Here is a 15074-nt window from a genome sequence, read left to right on the forward strand (position 1 = left end):
AAAACACATGATACTCAAACCCTACCCCAAATTCAATTAAACTTCCCCCAGACACCACCCTCTATGTCACTAGATCACACAGAGGGAAGATCTCAAAAACTGTTGAGTGCGGCTCAGTCTTGAGCACGCTTACAGTCCCTCTCTAAGTGTGTACTTTTGCTTTGCACACAATTAATTCTTATTCCTCTGCTAATCTTTACCCATGTCTCATCCTGGAATTCTTTCTTGCATCAAGTTCTTGTTTCTGATGCAGATGTCTAATGATCTCTCAACCCAACAACACCACAACAGGTCCTCTTCTTCATTTAGCTGCGATGGATTCTCAAAACTCCCAAAAGGTGGCCCCATTAATCCATCCAATCTACTTTCCATTTAGAAAGCATTTTGGTTTCTTCCATGAAGTTTTAGTAGGTAAATATTCAAGTGATCATTCAGTCAACAAATATTTGTACAGAACCCAATTAGTGAAATGACAAATCTATGTGTCTTAAAGAAAAACAAAAATGGAGGTCACCAAGAAGAGCTGCCTATAATCACATAACCAAAACGCGTCATCCTAAAACATAAGCTCTAATCATAAATACAAAACCTAAGCTTTATCATCTTGACAGCATGATTCAGAGGAATTAAGCTGGTCAAATCTACACAAATTAGCTTAAATAGATGTTCACCTTAAAATCTTGGGTGCTGGCATTTTGGCATAGCAGTTACAGCGGCTGCCATTCCGTATGGGTGCCCATTCACATTCTGGCTGCTCAACTTCTTATCCATCTCCTTGCTAATGGCCTGGGAAAAGCAATGGAAGATTGTTGGAGTGCTTGGGCCTCTGCCACTTACATGGGACACCAAAAGGAAGCTCTGGGCTTCTGGCTTCGGCCCGGCCCGGGTCCAGCCTTTGTGGCCATTTGTGGGGTGAAATAGCGGATGAAAGATCTCTTTCTCTCTCTCTGTCTCACCATACCTCTCTGCTCTTTCTCCCTGTCTCTGTAACTCTGATTTGAAAAAGAGACAGAGAGAGAGAGAGAGAGAAGGAAAGAAGGAAGGAAGGAAGGAGGGAAGGAGGGAGGGAGGGAGGGAGGAATAAAATAGAAAGCAAGCTTAATGTACGCAGCCAATCATGAAAAAGAGCAAATATTTTCCACTTTATGCTTTACAAACTGTGAGAGAACTGTTGTATGGCAAACTTCTTAACACTTTGTCTCCTGGAATGGAAAACTATACCATTCATATGACAATAAACACTTAGATTTATCTTACCTTGGTATTTTGACACAAGAAAACTCGAAAGGTATACCAGAAACCATTACATAATTATCAATAATGAAAGCCATGCTCTGAAGTAGTGCTATGAGATGCCATGAGAATACTTAAGAGCAGATCCATATTCTCAAATAGTATGAGCAAGTCAAAGGAAATTTAACAAGACATTTATGTTAACAAGTGGTATAAACATAATTGGTAATTTGAACAGAGAAAATTTACAAGCAGAGGAAACACCGATAGAAAGCCCTGAGACAGAAAAGAACATGGAGTACCAAGTTACTAAAAGGAGCAGAGTAGGAAATTATTTTGAAAGGGGCTTCCCAAATAGTACAGAAACCAGATAAGGCCAAATAGATGAACCTCCAATTTTCCTTTCCTTTAAAAAAAAAAAAAGATTTACTTATTTGAAATTCAAGGATAGTGAGAGAGAGAGAGAGCTTCCATCACTGGTTCACTCCCCAGATGGCCACAATGGGCATGGCTGAGCAAGGTTGAAGCCGGTAGCCAGGGGCTTCTTCTGGGTCTCCTACATGGATGGTAGGGGCCCATGCACTTAGGCTCATATTCCACTGTTTTAGCAGGCCATTAGCAAGGAGCTGAATTGGAAGTGGAGCAGCCGGAACATGTGTCGGTGCTCAAATGGGATGCTAGCATCACAGAAGGTGGCTTTACCCACTACACCATATCGGCCCCCGTTTTCTTTTTATAAGAATACATATGTAAATAAAGTATTACATCATTCTCAAAAAGCATAAACCATGCCTTCTAAACCTTCTTACATCTTCCCATAGAGAAGTACAGATACTTAATGCATCCTTTATATGTAGAAAAATGATGTTTTGTCAGCCTTTTAAATTCTAGAATCTCTAAGTGATCCTAAGAATTATTTGCATCTTTAATTAACTTCCAAACTATGTTATTACAAGACCCAAGAAATTCTTTCCTGAATGCTGTTTTAACATGAAGTTTCTCAGAAAGAGAGGCAAATTTTATACAGAGAAAGGTGGACACCACACTCTATTAGTCTGATGGCAAATTCTAGCCCTACTTTTAAGCTCCCAGTGGAAGGGATGAAGAACATCCAAGTTTTTTTCTCCTTACCCTCACATCACCTGATACCATTGTTCCTAATATCAAAGATTGCAGTTTCTACACACATACACACAAAAAGGATATAAGGAAAATATTTTACTGGGTTATATTAGCCTATTACCGATTATGTTCGTGTTTTAAACTTCAAATGGGTCAAAATCTGATGCATAACACTAATAGAATGCTAAGATGGAGGCCCAAATTCCAAGCCCCTGAAGGGATTCATCCAATATAATCCCTTTGCCTTGAGTTTGGGCAGAACCTAAAACTATAAGGGGAATATCACTTCTGGGATTAGGTTAATCAAAAGGGAGGTGATCTGACCTACTCAGGTGAGCTCTCCCAAAGATCCAGGGTCTCCCGAAAATCAGAGAGACTGGAAATGGGAAAAGGCATGTGACAAACATGCAAGACAACAGACGGGGACCTCACTCCAACAACGGCGAACAAAGTAGTTCCGCCAGCCAACAACCAGGGGACCCCAAACGGCAGATGAGACCCCAATTGCAGACCTTTGATTTTAGCCTTGTGTGACATCGAACCGACGCCATGCTCAGTACCTACATAACTGAGATAACAACTGGGTGTTTCTTAAATTTAAGCCACCAATTTATGGCACTCTGTTCTGAAGCAATAGAAAACACACACACTCAAGCATTTCTCATATACTTAAATAACAGAACGCATATGTCTGGCAGATAGGAGAGTTTTTCAGACTTCATTTTACATTTCAGACTTGATCTCCCTAGATGCTTTAAGAATCCTTTCACAATTGACATCAACGCTACTTCTGCACTACCTCCTTAACACTTCTCATCCTATTGAATTTGCGAATGAAAATTCAGTGAGTTAATTCTTCAGTGTCGATGGGCCTCTTCTGTGAGGCTACCTTATTCCTGGCCAGCCCCCTAAAGATGGATAGAAGGGACAGAACCTGGAGGAGGTCTCAACTGCCCCCCCACCCCCACCCCGGTCTGTGAGGGAAGGCCACACTTCCAGACAGACTTGGCAGGGGACAGAAAAGCAGGATGCGGTTTGTCGCTTTAATCTCTGACTCCGTCTCTCCGGAAAAGCCGCACTCCCACATAGACACCAGGCCCGCCTAAACTACTTGGCAGCCGCATATGTCCTTCCTTTAAGAATCCCCCAAGCGTGCACTGCGGGTCTCTTCAGGTGCAGGGGCCAAGTGGCTCACAACAGTTTGACAGTTGGTTCTGAAATTTAGGAAGTGCGCCACTTGGTCACTAAAGCCACAAGTCTACGAAGCAACCATTTAAACGCAGACGGTCCACCTTTTTTTGCGCGGCCAAAGTACCTGGGCGACCACGCCAGAGAGCATCTCCCAACACCTCATCAGAGCGCAGAAACTCGGAACCTGGCGACCACGTTCACCAACTGCGCCTGCGCAAAGCGGCCGTCTCGCTCCTTGCCCCCCCCCCAGCGAAGGCGGGGAGGACAGAGAGGAAGGGCGGGGCCCCGCCGCCGCGAGGGGCGGGGCTTAGAGGCTCGTCGCGTTTACGCAGAGGGCGCGACTGCGTGCTGCGTCGTTACATTTGAAACGGGTGGCGGGGAACTGCTGTGGGGCCGCCGCCGTCTCGGTCTGCGGAGCGGAAGCGCGCGTTGGCGTCCGTGGGCCTGGCTATGGCACGACAGCTGGCCCGGGAGCAGGGTATCACCCTGCGCGGGAGCGCTGAAATTGTGGCCGAGTTCTTCTGTGAGTCCTCCTGGCGCTCGGCGGAGGGTGGGGATACCTGAGGCCTGGCGGCGCGGGAGGCCTGCGGCTCGGCCTCGCGGGCCGGTGAAGCCCTGGCCGCTGCAGGCCTACTGCTGCCGGGGAGGAGTGTGGGGAGAGGCGATGCGGACGCCTGTGCGGTCGCTATGCTGATGATAGAGGGGGAGGCCTCGGTGCTGCTGAGGCCTGCCTCCCGGCCTAGCCTCTAACGGAGCGAAAAGCTTCTTTAATATGTTGATGCTCCCCTCCCCCCGCAACTCTCTCCCCCCAAATTTCACCACGCACCCCGCCCTCCTCCTAGAGGCTTGGGACACCAAATGAGCGCGTGTGTTTCCACCTAGACTCCACCCTCAGCCCAGGTGTGGGAGCTGTTCTTCCTCAAAGAACAGTGAGGAGGAAAAAGAGGGAGAGGCTTGCCGGACTCAGTGGACCAGAAACTCATTCACGTGTTTTCTGGGACGCAGAAGTCTAGTTTGGCGTCTTCTGAACACATAATCTGAATTTGGGCTTGCATTACAATACGGTAAAATTGGGAAGTGGTAGGTTGAGGCAGTTTGGCATTTTTCTTTTGTTCTAGTTGTCTCTTGGTAACAAGATCTTAAGGATTTTTTAAAATACTTATTTTTTTGAATGGCCTGGACCTAGCTGAATCCTGGAGCCTGAAACTCCGTCCTAGTTTCCCACAGCTAGCAAGGACCCAAGCACTTGGGTCATCTTTCACTGCCTTCCCCGGGCACATTCTCAGAAAGAAGGCTGGGAAGTAGAACAGGACTTGGACTAGCACTCTAGTATGGGATGCCCTGCGTTGCAGGCAATGAGTTAACCTGATGCACCATAAGGCAGACCTGAATTAAAGGATTTTGATGGCACTCTGATTACTTTGGTTTCCACGAGATATAATAAATGTGTGTAAGCATTTTCAGTTTTTTAAGAGTAATGAAACAATAGTCACATTTAAACATACTTTATTTTCCATTGGTACAAAAGGACAATGACTTACATGTTTGTTTTGCTTTCAGCATTTGGCATCAACAGCATTTTGTATCAGCGTGGCATATATCCATCTGAAACCTTTACTCGAGTGCAGAAATATGGACTCACCTTGCTTGTAACTACTGATCCTGAGCTTATCAAATACCTAAATAATGTGGTCGAACAACTAAAAGGTATTTAATCATCGGAAAAAATTCCAGTGTTGCAGACATTCCTAGAGCTACATTTTCTATCATGCTAAATGGTCCCTTTCTAGCTTCCTATATCAAAGTATTAATTTTTAAAAAAAGCAACCATCTCAAATATAGTGATTCTCAATTGGGAGGAAGCAAATAATAGTGATTGAAGTAGATTGGAAGAAACCCTATCCACTCCCCCACCCCCCACACTACATTTTAAGTGGGCTGGATATTTTACTTTCAAAAACCTTACACAGCCTTAACAAAACAGTTACCATCAAATCCCTTTGAAATAGCTTTTGCAGGTAGTGTGGCCAGGGGAACAACATGGAATTTTGCATGATCCTGATGGCATTCATTATCTATTTAAGAAAATATACAGTATATGTTCTTATATGGTATGTGAGTGCAACTAGGGAAGTAAACTTCAAAAATAGAAAAAAGAATAATTACTCAATAGATATCCAGTAGAGTTTTCTTATTTTTCAACCACTTCCATTTGTTAGAAAGATTCACAAACTTTTCTGTCTGAACACTTGCTTTAGCTCAAGAAATTGTGTTCCTTGTTGGATCAAAACTTGATCTCCATCTGTTTGGTTTTTTACCTACTTTGGGAACTCTTATTAGTTTCTCTACCTAGGGTTTTTATTTCTAATTTTCTATGTTGTAAGATGTTTCTCTCCATTTGGCTTCCCATGTTATTTCCAAAAAGTGCTACAGTAACTTTTTTTTTTTTTTTTGAGGGGAAGGGAATTTTTAAATTCAGAAATCCTTTTTTCTCAAGAAATTTTTTACTTCAATGATAGCTTCATTCTTTATAATTTTCATTGTATTTTTATGAACTTTGTTTTTAAAGTGTCCTGTTGATGGGCATCTGAATTTTGTTACCATGTTATCTCTCTTTCAAGCTACATTATCCCCTAGATAATATGTAAATATTTCACTGCCATTCATATGTAGAATATTGAAATCCTTCAATACTTATGGAGGTTAATTGGATGTATTCTCTAGAACAAGGTTTCCCAGCTTTGGTGCTATTGAGGTTTTGAGCTAATTTTGTGTGTGTGTGTGTGTGTGTGTAAGGTCCTTTCCTATATATTTAATAACATTGTCCCTTGTTGACCTATACCTACCAGATGTGAGTAACGTCCTTTACAGTGATAGCCAAAAATGTCTCAGTGTATTGCCATGGGGCTAAAATTGCTGTTGATTGATAAGTTTCTCTAGTACATTAGTGTTGTCAGAATAGCAAGATGAGACTTCTCAAGTGCTGGCAGGAAGCATATCAATAAGAGCAGACTGCCCCTCCCAAAATTGTAACCAAAATTCAGGCTAAATCACTCAGTAGTCAGGTCATTTGGCCTGTAATACCTAGGCATGGATCTGAGTCTTTGTTATTGTTGTGGGAAAGCAAGCCTCACCTATATCAATATTTTTGTAGGTTGTCTCTTGAGACAATACCAATAACATTTTACCTCATGTATCTATAGCTTCCTAGTTAATTTCTTCTTTTTATTTTAATAAAATTGAGGAACTGTTCTTCCACAGAAGTAATTTATTCAGTTTTGAATCCTAGTTTCCTCCTGACCTTTGTAGAGACTATATTCTATTTCTTTGCACTTGTATTTTCTGCTTTGATTTGAATTGTTCCTATTTGTTTCATCTCTCCACTTTAAAAAAAAAAAAGAACAAATTACTACCTACCCCAAATCTTGTTCAGGTTGTCACTCGGTTTTCTCTTTGATAAAATAAAAAATTGTTGATATGGGCCAGGCATTAGCAAGGCCCACAGACTTGATCCAATAGGTGACCTGTTCTTATGCTGTGCACAAGCTAAGAGGATTTTTACATTAAAAATATACTAAGTGTTAGAAAGTTATTTTCTGGGGCCAGTGCCATGGCTCACTTGGTTAGTCCTCAGTCTGCGGTGCTGGCATCCCATATGGGCGCTGGATTCTAGTCCCGGTTGCTTCTCTTCCAGTCTAGCTCTCTGCTGTGGCCCAGGAGGGCAGTGGAGGATGGCCCAAGTGCTCGGGCTCCTGCATCCACGTGGGAGACCAGGAGAGGCACCTGGCTCCTGGCGCAGCTCCGGCTATAGCGGCCATTTGGGGAGTGAACCAAAGGAAGGAAGACCTTTTCTCTCTGTCTGTCTCTCTCACTGTCTAACTCTGCCTGTCAAATAAAAAAATTAAAAAGTTATTTTCTATCACTGCTTAGAAAAAAAACTTTGCTATTTCTCAAATATGTCATTCAAATTCCAATACTCATTGCTGAACCAAAGGCCGTCTTCTCTCCTTATAGTCTCTCTGGATCTGTCTCTGGGTTATCACTGACTTACACATAGCACATGGCTTTATATCCTTTATGTGGCCATTTCACAAATTGTATCTGAGCCAAGTCTCACATTACTCCAGATCTACAAATCTTTATGTGGCTAATGCATACTTCTATACTCAGCATAGTAAAAGCTAAATTTAGGATCATCATTAAAATTGGTACTGTTTCACTCTCCTCTCAATGAATGCCTGAACTGTTCAACAAAAATATGACAGAAACTTGTGAACCATCCCCCAAATTTTCCTCCTTCCTTGTTTCCATAGCTAGTCCAGTAAATCTTAATAATTTGAATTTTGAAATCTCTTTAATCTACTACCACACCTTTACTAGTTTATCTTCTTATAAGGTTATTTGGCCCACAATACTTTGCATAAAGTACCCTATTCATTCTTTGCTTTTTGGAGTTTGTGCTGGCTGCTTTAAGTCTCTGTTCATTATGTTGTTTACTTATTTAAAGCCTGTACCTTCTTTTTTTTTCCTTTTGTATGTTTAATGCCATTAATCCTTAGAGCTAAGCTAAAGCCTTTGACCTCTTTGAGTGGGTCAAATTTTCTATTTTATGCCCTCGTTTTACCATGTATCTCTCACAGCAGCCATCACAGTTATAATTTTACATTTATTAGTGTGATGATTTCATGAATGACTGATCCTGTACTCTTACCTTGTGTAAGGATGTTTACTGCTCTGTCCTTATCCAGTATTTTCTGTGGTACAAATACTGAGAACTTGAAAACAAGAGCTTGACCACCACAATGAGTTTTCTTGACTTTGAGGAGATGGTAAAATAAGAGTGATGGGAATTTGCAGAGATTAAATGTGGGACCTGAGGAGGGAATTGCTTTGCAATGCAGTGGACCACAAAAGATGTCCTGTTATGTTTTGCAGATTGGTTATACAAGTGTTCAGTTCAGAAACTGGTGGTAGTCATCTCAAATATTGAAAGTGGTGAGGTCCTTGAAAGGTGGCAGTTTGATATCGAATGTGACAAGACTGCAAAAGATGACAGGTAAGTAGGAATTAAATTATTCTCATTTTGAAAATTTTTTCCAGAACTGCTTTTATTACTATATGAGTTCTTATATGGAAATATTTTTATAAAAATTCTTACTTGTTTCTAGGGTATGTTTTTAAAGATATCCCTATTCTCTGGAAAAGAATTGTGCTCATGTTAGTCTGTCATTGATTGTGTACATAGGATATTTTTGATGTAATTTGCCTGTAGTCTAAGTCAGTGAATTATGAACTTGATATTCATGGTTTGTATGCAAAACTACACATGATATACTAGGTGGACCATTTAATCAATTGTTCAAAGGTACTTTTAAATATAAGGGAAGACCCTAGAACTCCCAACTTAAAATGCAGCTCTGTGGTACTTGTACTTAATTTAATGCCATCTGCTTCCTAAGGTGCTTGATAAACTTCTGAAGCTTTATACTCCCTGGATGGGAAATGCACATTTTTATGAGTATTATAACATTTGGTATTGTGTTCGGCATTCTTTTCTGTAATTTAGAAATATCTCTCATAATGAAATGTATTTAACTTCTGAAGCCTTTGGTCTATTTCAGGAAATCTTCAACTTATGAAAATTAGATATAAAATTTAATATTTTACTTGAGACAGAGAATTAGACATGTAGGCATTACTAAAAATGCCAAAATGATCATACTAATTGAATATTTTAGATAACCACTTGTAGTTTTAATTTTAAAAGATTCTGAGGTTTTTCTTACTTGAAACGGTTGCCAGATTTTCTTGTCATTTCATGTCAAATGACTTGATACTAAGATCAGCTTTCAAATAGATGATTGGAAAGATAATTGAAATAATAAGTTATATGGATCCTAAGGACACTTTTATTTACTTTTAAAAACATTCTCCTTTCTAATGCATTACTTATTTGATATTGGAAGCATTTAAGTAAGATAAATTATTAGCAATATGCTTAAAATAACTTGTTAAAAGCTAAAATGAATTAATTGATTTGGTTCTTTGATAGTGCTCCCAGAGAAAAGTCTCAGAAAGTTATCCAGGATGAAATTCGTTCAGTGATCAGACAAATCACAGCTACAGTGACATTTCTGCCACTGTTGGAAGTTTCATGTAAGTATTAATACAGCTTCTCATTGACTTAAATTTATTGGAACAAAGGCTATGTTCTTGCTTTAAGAATCACCCTACATTCATTTTTTTTTTAATTATCAATGTGGTATGGTATAAATGGGAGGAGAAGCCTTATGTTGTACAAGTAATGTAATTGCTTTCTGGAAAATTTGGAATTGCTGAAACCAAAAGAAATACCATTCCACAGCAGCCCATTCTTGAATAACTGATAAAATTCTTAACATTTTTATTTTCTGTACATTATTCTACATAATAAGCCTATAGCTATAATTAAGTCTTCCTTTTCAATCTTAGTTGATTCATCAGATATTTACCAGATACCTCCTATATTGCATAGACATTTTTCTGGGTACTGGAATACCCCAGGGATAGAACCAAGATATTAACTTTTTTTCATGTTTTCTCATGACTACATGGATATTGGAAGTATTTTTAATGGTTTTCTCCTTAATGAAAAAGGAACTTGAATTTCCCCATAAGATAAAATACAAGAGTCCAGTAGTTTTCTCTATTAAAGTAAATTTCCATTGAGGAAAATAAAGTAGTGATTGGAGACCAGGGTGAACTATTAACAAGAGTAGTAAAAAATGCTTCCCTGAGAGAGATAGGAAAGGTGATTTTACTTTGGTAAAGTAATGTCCTTTAATGATCTTATCTTCAATTTAGGTTCATTTGATCTACTGATTTATACAGACAAAGATTTGGTTGTTCCTGAAAAATGGGAAGAATCTGGACCACAGTTTATTACCAATTCTGAGGAAGTCCGTCTCCGTTCATTTACTACAACTATCCACAAAGTAAATAGTATGGTGGCCTACAAAATTCCTGTCAATGACTGATGAAGACATTGGGAAAATAATGTAATTCTCAAATGTGGTTTTTCCTGAAGTCAACAGTAGTTGATACGTTTTATTTCATTGGTTAAATCTTAGATCCAGAAAACCAACATTATACTTTAATGAACTGTACATAATTGTTCCATTTTTGGGGTATCTGACTTATCATAGAGTTAACATTAATTGCACATCATGCAAAAGGAAACAGCAGATTTCATCAGCATTGTAATGCCTGCTCTTTCAAGGTAGTAACTGTAGATAGAAAAACCTTTGTTATGAAGCTAAATACTTAACCGAATCAGACATTTTGGTTAAGTAGCTTGACTCAGAATATAGATAGGGAGATACACATAAACATAAAATACAGGAGAAGTCTGAATATTCAGATTCTTTGTTTAGATCCTGAAAGTAACTAGTAATCCCAGAGTAAAGAAAATGTTGCTTTATTGGATCCTTTTGTCATTATTTCACTGTATAGTTCTGTATTGAAAAAGATTTCTAATTATTTTAATTTATGTAAGTTGAGCCCAGCCCATGAAGCAATGAATATTTCTACTGTTTAATTTCCTGTGATACAAAACTTTTGAATTTTTTTTATGTTTTATAAAATCAAGCCAAAAATGACAATGATGAAATAAAGTTAAATTTGTATGTTTTACATTTGTCTTAAAATAGTTTGATATAAGTATGTTAATGCAACTTAATGGTCGTTGGAATGAATTTAATACTCCTATAACAAATGGTTTCTTGTGCCTACTAGATTGTAGGGCCTAAGATTTCTCAAGTTGATTAAGTCTTTGAATCTAATGGATAAGCTTTGATTATACCCAGACCTCTTTCCTCTAACAGTAGACCTTAAAATAAGTTTCATTATAATAGGGCAGATGTCATTTGCAATCAATTTAGTTAAGCATGTGTTAGATTGTAGTGCTTTTCCACCATCTTTGCTTTTTTGGCAGCATAATCTTCTTTATGCACTTAAAACCATGCTTATTATTTGCCTTCATTGGTAATGTCATTAGGGATATTCTTTCTATCTAGTTGACAACTTTTTCCAAGTTTAAGGCAAACTTCTAAAATTCCTTTTCTAATTTGTATTCTAAAATCTCGTAGTTATTCAAATTATTTCATGCTTGGTGGTAGACAGTGTTCTAAGATCTTTGTGTTAACTCATTTAACTATCACTTATTAAATATGTATACATAGTCTGAATCCATTCATTCAAAAATTACTTATTGTACATCTATTAATATGCAGAACACTGCGTGCCAAATGCCAGGATGACGAAAGTCCTGGCATCTCTAAAATTTGAGATCTTAAAAGATACAGGAAAATGTATGAGAAAAGATCATGAAGTAATCAAACAGCTTCATTAATTTTGTAGTTTTTTGTTATCTCACTTAGATGAAACGTCTCTTACCCATTTGTGTACTTGTTAACAATAAAGGGCAATGTCTGTTCTTTCATCTCAGTGCTGGACAACTAGGTGCCAATATTTGATGATGGGTATAGTAAATGCAGTTATGGTTGGAACCCCCATTTTATACGAGTTGTTAAAGCCTCTTTAATGAGGTCCAGGAGGCTAGAAAGGGTCACCTAGAAGTGTTTTTTCCTGAATAAGAAAAATAGTTATGCATGAATGGAAGTGATGTTTAATTAGAGACACTTTAAAGTCTAGGTTTCTAAACAAAATTTGAATTTAGGACTGTTTGTAACTTCTAGCATTTGAAATATTATTTGAGAAGGAAAACAGAAATAGAGCCTTTGTAAAAAAAATATGTAGATGAAAATTCTGGTCCTGTTTTTAGAAAATATATTTGAAAATATAGAGAGTATTACTGCTTCAAAAACCATTAAATACCCCTTTATTGAATAATGACAATAAAATGTGATTCCTTCCCCACAACACCAGTAGAAACATTGTCACACATTACTGATAGCACTGAAATACTGGTTCTGCCTTTATTTGGCAAACTGACCATAATCCTAATACTTTTGTCATTGTAGTACAAAGTTTAGGAGTTAACATTCATTCAGTGGTAGGAGCTGCCTCCAGCTCACTTCATAGTACTGCTTCTTGAAGAGCTGGGCTTCCCCTTTGAAAACAGCTAAATTTGGCTACTGAATTGCTAGCAGAGGGAATCAAAGGAAAGGCTGAAATCAGAGACTGGTGGCCTCTAGGTCCAGCCTGGACTCTGACTCAGTTTTGCTTACCATAGGTAGAGGAATGAAACCTTACTCCAGTTGTGCCCATCAAGTTATGAAGTAAAGTCCAGAAGGGACTAACCCACAACTGGTCTTCAGGATTCTCCCTGTGTCATCAGAGAAGTCGACCTCCGTGGGAATGCTAAAGCAGAGGTACAACAATAACCTGTGTAAGTTGACATGCTGTGTCAAACTATATCTTAGAGTTAAGAAATGAACAGTAAGCATTTTTTTTTTTTTTCATGCAAGTCTGCAGGTCAGCTAGGGTGGTTCTGTTCCACAGGTTTCATTCTACCATTGGAGTGTCGGTGGCTATCCAGTCTCCCCTCTCCCCCAATCTACTTGAAAGAGCAACAGAGAGAAAAGACACACACCTGGCTTTTTCATCTGTGCTTCACTCCCCAAATGCCTGCAACAGCCAAAGCTGGACCAGGCCAAAGCGAGGAACTCCACCCAGATCTCTCACGTGGGTGGCAGGGATCCAAGCACTGGAGTCATTGTCCGCTGCCTCCCAGGATCTATTAGGAGGAAGCTAGATAGGAAACAAAGGTGGGATTTGAACTGGCACTCTGGTATGGTGGATGCAGGTATGGTGGACAGCAGCTTAATCTGCTGTGTCGTAATGTACTCATCTATATAGGAATCTTAAGGCTTGGCTTTAAAATTTGCACACTGCCATTTCTCCTGACTATCCAGTGGTCAAAAAAAGTTATAACCAAGCCAAACTTCTATGGGATAAGGGAGTCCAGTTATCCCGACTACCTTTCAGGGTTCTGGTTTCAAGATACCAAAAGTCACAGATGCTCAATTCCCTTTATAAAATGATGCCGTATTTGCATTTAACTTACTTGTATCCTTGTGTATACTTTACATCATTTCTGGGTTACCTGTAACCCCTGATACAGTGTAATACAAGTTATTACACTGTGTTATATAGGGAATAATGACAAGGGAAAAAGCCTCTAGATGCTCAGTATGTATAAAATTCTTTGTTTCAAATATTTTTGATCTGCCACTGGTTGAATCCAGGGATGCAGAATCGCAGATAGGGTGACTTTGTACTCTGCCTGTTGAGACTAGAGGAGAGGCATGTGGATATTTAATGAAAGTAATTTAATGCACCAGGGGTTGGCAAACTTTATAAATGTTCGAGAAATAAATAGTTGCTTTGCAAGCATGCACCCATATGGGATACCAGCGCTGCAGGTGGAGGATTAACCAAGTGAGCCATGGTGCAGGCCCCTATCCTCACTTTTTTTTTTTTGACAGGCGGAGTTAGACCGAAAGGTCTTCCTTTTTCCATTGGTTCATCTCCCAGGCCACAGCAGAGAGCTGGACTGGAAGAGGAGCAACCGGGACATAATCCGGTGCCCCAACTGGGACCAGAATCCGGGGTGCCGTCACTGCAGGCAGAGGATTAGCCTAGTGAGCTGTGGCTCCTCACATTTTATAACTTGTTTTCTTTTGGTTACTTAATATGTAAATTTTTTCTTAAGTTTATTACACATGAAAGATCAGAGCCATTCCATGATGCTACATTGTAACTTTTCCATTTCCCACCAGATGTCACTAATGCTATAATGTTCAAATTAAAATGAATTTCTTAAGACTTTGAGAACTATAAAATTCAGGGTTTTTTTTTATTGGAAGTTAACATGGAGATTTCTGGGTACAAAAACATTAATATATAAATTCATCACAGCAGTGGTTGTTCACTAAGTATTTTACATGAATTATTTAATCTCATGCTTAAATGAGGGAGTAGAATTATGAATTCAGTGGACATTTGAATTGTGCTGTATTGTTTGATGTTTAGATGATCTCTTTCTTCTGTCACTAGTCAAGAAAGCTTATCTGATTCCCCAACAAGCACATAAAATGAGTGTTTCCACCCTTTTCTTGTTACCTTTGGCATCCTTTTAACAATTGAGTGTCCTGGTTTTTCCATCAATGTGCTTGCAAAACTTGACCATATCTTATTGGTTTACTTGTATTTACATTTTTCTCAGTTAAACCATTGTCAGATGACTTTGATCAATAAAAGAAATCACAAGATGAAGGATTTTATTCTATGTCTTACCTGTATTGGCTAAAGAATAAATCAGATGTGAATTTGTGAACAGTTATAGAACATAATTTTACAGCCATTCAGAAAAAATTGTTCATTAAGCAACCTCAGTTACTCAAAGTCTTTGAGGAATTAATTTGTACATAATGATTTCTCATTTCTGTTAAATTTGTGAAGCTATATTTCAAGTTGTCTGTTCAATGTGACCAAAATATTTACTTTGGAATAACTATTTAATGGAA

General features: G+C 38.8%; 1 protein-coding gene across 1 annotated transcript; it reads left to right on the forward strand.

The window, feature by feature from the left end:
• The first annotated feature begins 3899 nt into the window (after positions 1-3899).
• On the forward strand, positions 3900-14837 carry MAD2L1 (mitotic arrest deficient 2 like 1). Its single transcript, XM_062199686.1, has 5 exons — positions 3900-4069; positions 5107-5253; positions 8482-8602; positions 9599-9702; positions 10390-14837. Exons 1-5 carry the CDS (start codon positions 3997-3999, stop codon positions 10560-10562), a joined length of 618 nt encoding a protein of 205 aa, XP_062055670.1. The 5' UTR covers positions 3900-3996; the 3' UTR covers positions 10563-14837.
• The last annotated feature ends 237 nt before the right edge of the window (positions 14838-15074 follow it).

The sequence above is a fragment of the Lepus europaeus genome, chromosome 8, assembly GCF_033115175.1.
Source record: "Lepus europaeus isolate LE1 chromosome 8, mLepTim1.pri, whole genome shotgun sequence".
In the NCBI taxonomy this organism is placed as follows: Eukaryota; Metazoa; Chordata; class Mammalia; order Lagomorpha; family Leporidae; genus Lepus; species Lepus europaeus.

Coding starts and splice junctions, on each gene's coding strand:
- MAD2L1 (XM_062199686.1), top strand. CDS start 3,997: ATGGCACGACAGCTGGCCCGGGAGCAGGGTATCACCCTGCGCGGGAGC. Junction 4,070..5,106: donor AATTGTGGCCGAGTTCTTCT/GTGAGTCCTCCT, acceptor TTTTGCTTTCAG/CATTTGGCATCAACAGCATT. Junction 8,603..9,598: donor AAGACTGCAAAAGATGACAG/GTAAGTAGGAAT, acceptor GTTCTTTGATAG/TGCTCCCAGAGAAAAGTCTC.